This window comes from Nannospalax galili, unplaced genomic scaffold (assembly GCF_000622305.1).
Source record: "Nannospalax galili isolate Female #2095 unplaced genomic scaffold, S.galili_v1.0 scaffold760, whole genome shotgun sequence".
Classification (NCBI taxonomy): Eukaryota; Metazoa; Chordata; class Mammalia; order Rodentia; family Spalacidae; genus Nannospalax; species Nannospalax galili.
In genome coordinates, this window is record NW_008347555.1 from 81429 (window position 1) to 85093 (window position 3665).

Genomic DNA, 3665 nt, shown 5'->3' on the forward strand with positions numbered 1-3665 from the left:
CTGCACAACACAGGTGCACTTACCTACATGCAGGCAATACACCCATACACATAAAATAAAAATATTTTTTTTAATTTAAAAAATAAATTTTATACAGATTGTAAATTTGGGATACTGGTATATATTGAGATAATCTTATAGAGCGTTTTAGAGCAATCTAGACTTTTAAAGAGATGAATCAATAGAGTACCTGCTGCTTCTAGCAAAGCTTCCAGTCTTGCTTGTGTCTCTGGATCCACAGTACGTAAATCTGCTCCTTCTGCAGTGCTTGATAAGAATATCTCTGATGTTTTAAGGACTGGGTTATCCAAATCTTCTTGGTCCAAAATAAATGATTCAACCTATTTATGAATTAAAGATGGAGTAACAATGAAACTGATTATCAATATGATTAAAATAACTATAATCAAGCCAATATATTATTTGGAATTTAAACATAATCTGATAAATTATAGAAACATGAATTATGGAACAGAAATTTGAGGGAGCATTCTCTCTGTTAATCTTCAAGCATGAAGAAAGGTATAATCCAGACACAGTAAATAAGTAAATAATGGAGAGCATTACTTCTTTGTGTTCCTAGCACACAGCACAAAAAGCAATATACATGTATTTTTTTATGAAGCAAGTATATGAACATAACCTCATAAGAAGATGTACAAAGAACTAGATAACAAAACAATAACAAAAAAAAAAAAAAAAAAAAAAAAAAAAAAAAAACCCACCACCAACAACAAATGACAGGCTGGGCCTCCCGGTATAGACCTGTAATCCTAGCTGCTCAAGAAGCTGAAGCAGGAAGATCTAGAGTTCAAGGCCTGTCCTAAAATGAAAAATAGAAAAAGGGCTGGGTGTCCCAGCAGATGGCTCAGAGGGTAAAGGTGCTTGCTGCCAAGACTGGCGAACTGAGTTCAATTGCTGGAATCCACATTGCAGGAGAAAACCGACTCCTGCAAGTTATCCCCTGACCTCTACAATCAATCAATCAATCTCTCTATCAATCTCTCTCTCTCTCTCTCTCTCTCTCTCACACACACACACACACACACAAACCATAAACTAATAAAATAAAATCCTAGTACTCAAGAGATTAAGCAGGAGGATCATTGGAGTTTGAGACTATCCAGTTATACCACACAACCCCATCTCAAAAAAAGTGGTTATAGCTAGGCCTGTATGGCAGTGTGTACTAGTAGCTCCAGCTACTTGGGAGGCTGAGGCAAAATGATCAGTGAGACCACAAATTGAAGACTAGCCTGGACAACATAGCAAAAAACAAAGTTAAAAGCACTTGTTGCTACTGCAAAGGATCCAGGTTCAATTCCCAGCACCCACATGGCAGCTCAAAATTGTCTATAATTCCAGTTCCAGGAGATGGGGCACCCTTTTCTGGCTTCCTTGTGCACCAAGAAGGCATATGCTGCACACATATACACATAAGCAAAACATGTATACACACAAAATAAAAATAAGTAAAATCTTAAACAACAACTTGCCAATCATGGTGGTGTACACCTTTAATCCCAGCACTCAGGAAGCAGAAGCAGGTAGATCTCTGTTAGTTTGAGGGTAGCCTGGTCTACATAGAGAGTTCCAGGTAAGCCAGGGTTACATAGTGAAACCATATCTCAAAAGAGAGAAAAAAAAAGATGATGATGATTGGGGATGGCTCAGCAGCTGAGTGCACTTAGGTCAAGATCAAGTGTATACACGTGTTTTAGAGTTCAAAGGTCTGAATCTAAATCCTCGTTCCTATTGGATGTGGGTGTATACATCTACAATCCCAGTCTAAGGAAGGAAATAAGTTCAAGGCTAGCCTGGGCTATATAGCAAGATCCTATCTCAAAAATGAAAAGGGAGGCTGGAAATGGCTCAGCAGTTAAAAGCACTAGCCAGGTGCTCTTTTTGAGGATCTTGGTTTGGTTCCCAGCACCTATATGGCAGCTAATAACTATCTGTAACTCCACTTCCAGGGGATCAAATGCCCTCATCTGGTCTCTGTAAGTACTGCATGCATGGATATACTTACATACATGTAAGCAAAACATTCATACACATTAAAAAAAAATCAAGAAAGTATTTACAAAAAAAAAAAAAAAAACATAGTTCCATCATTATTACATATACAATTCTGCACATCTTACATAATATCTCTCACCTTGTTTCCTCATCTGTAAATTTTCATTTTCCTCATATGGCACTTACAAGATTTATTTTTAGAATATATAAGTAAGCATTTAGTTCAGTGGATAATGAGCACTCAACATATAGTAGTCATTACTATGGTTCTGGAAGCCAAAGCAGGGAAAACATACATACCAGGACATATACTAGCTTGATATGCTCAGGGAACTATAGCAGTTTGGTATAGCTGGAATATAAAAAGCAAACGGAGGCCAATGAAGTAAGATTGGAAAGACAACAAGAACCTAATCCTAAATAACCATGTATGCCATGCAAAATCTTTCTCTGTTTTGTTGGCTACTTTGTACCCCAGGCTGGCAGCGATTCTACTGCCTCAGCCTCCAATGGTGCTGGGACTACTAGTATAAGCCACTTTATTTTGTATCTTTAAGGAATGGGAAGAATTTTAGCCAAATAAATGACCATTTCAGTCAAAGGAAATTTACTCTGATGGCAGGATAAAGACAGATATAAGTTTAAAGACATACAGAGACAGCAGAGATCTCTGCAACAGTAGGGGTGAAAAAACAGTTTCATTTATAGCAGAAATGAGAATACAGAAAAAATGGACTAGTTAGAAATGTGTGGCAAGAAGCAGCAGTGTGGCAGGTATGGTGAAGCATACCTTTAATCCCAGGGATCTAAAGGCAGAGGCAGGCAGATCTCTGTGAGTTCAAGGCTAGCCTGGTATACACAGCAAGTTCCGGGACAGCTAGGGCTACAGGGAGACCCTGTCTCAGGAAAAAACAAAAATCAAAAACAACTAAAAAACAGCAGCAGTGTGAGCTATGAGGTCTCTGACTAGAGTAATCAGCTTAGGGTAATGCTGCTTACAAAGATGAGACTGAATATTTACTTAGTTCAGTGCTAACGCACTTGCCCAGTATGCCCAAAGCCCTGGGCTAAATGACCACTGTGTACACACACATACACACAGAAAAGAAAACAAAATGAGGGGAGAAAGGATAGGGTAGAGAAAGGAAATGATAAATTCAGTTTTAGACTTGGTTAGTCTAAGATATTTATAGAAAATAAACAATAGGTGGTTAGAAGGCCTCTGGAAAGAATCTGGTGGTGCATGCCTTTAATCCCAGTACCTGGAGGCAGAACCAGGTGGATCTCTGTGAGTTCAAGGCCAGTCTGGTCTACATAGCAAATTCTAGGCAAGCTGGAGCTAGAGGGAGACCTGTCTCAAAAAGACCAAAAAAAAAAAAAGGATCTAGACATGCTTGACTAGGACAACTGTCAAGAATTTGAGGCTAGCCTGGGCTACATAGTTATCAGGCCAGGGAAGGGCTACATAGAAAGATTAAAGAGAGTGAAAAGTTAGGGTAGGAGGCCAGTTATGTAGCTCAGTGTTAGTCAAGTCAATGCTACAGCACACATGCTAATCAACAGGTCAATAATCCCTGGCAAAACATACACATAAACATACATAAACATAAACACACACACACACACACACACACACACACACACAC

At 38.7% G+C, this 3665-nt stretch overlaps 1 protein-coding gene across 2 annotated transcripts in view; it reads right to left on the reverse strand.

The window, feature by feature from the left end:
* Positions 1-3665, reverse strand: part of LOC103743070 (ankyrin repeat and KH domain-containing protein 1-like) — a 90132-nt gene that overhangs the window by 68838 nt on the left and 17629 nt on the right. For both annotated transcript variants that reach the window (XM_008844272.2, XM_029568903.1), the window contains exon 2: positions 191-341. In XM_008844272.2, coding sequence (XP_008842494.1) covers positions 191-341 — 151 coding nt within the window. The remainder of the gene's footprint in view (positions 1-190; positions 342-3665) is intronic.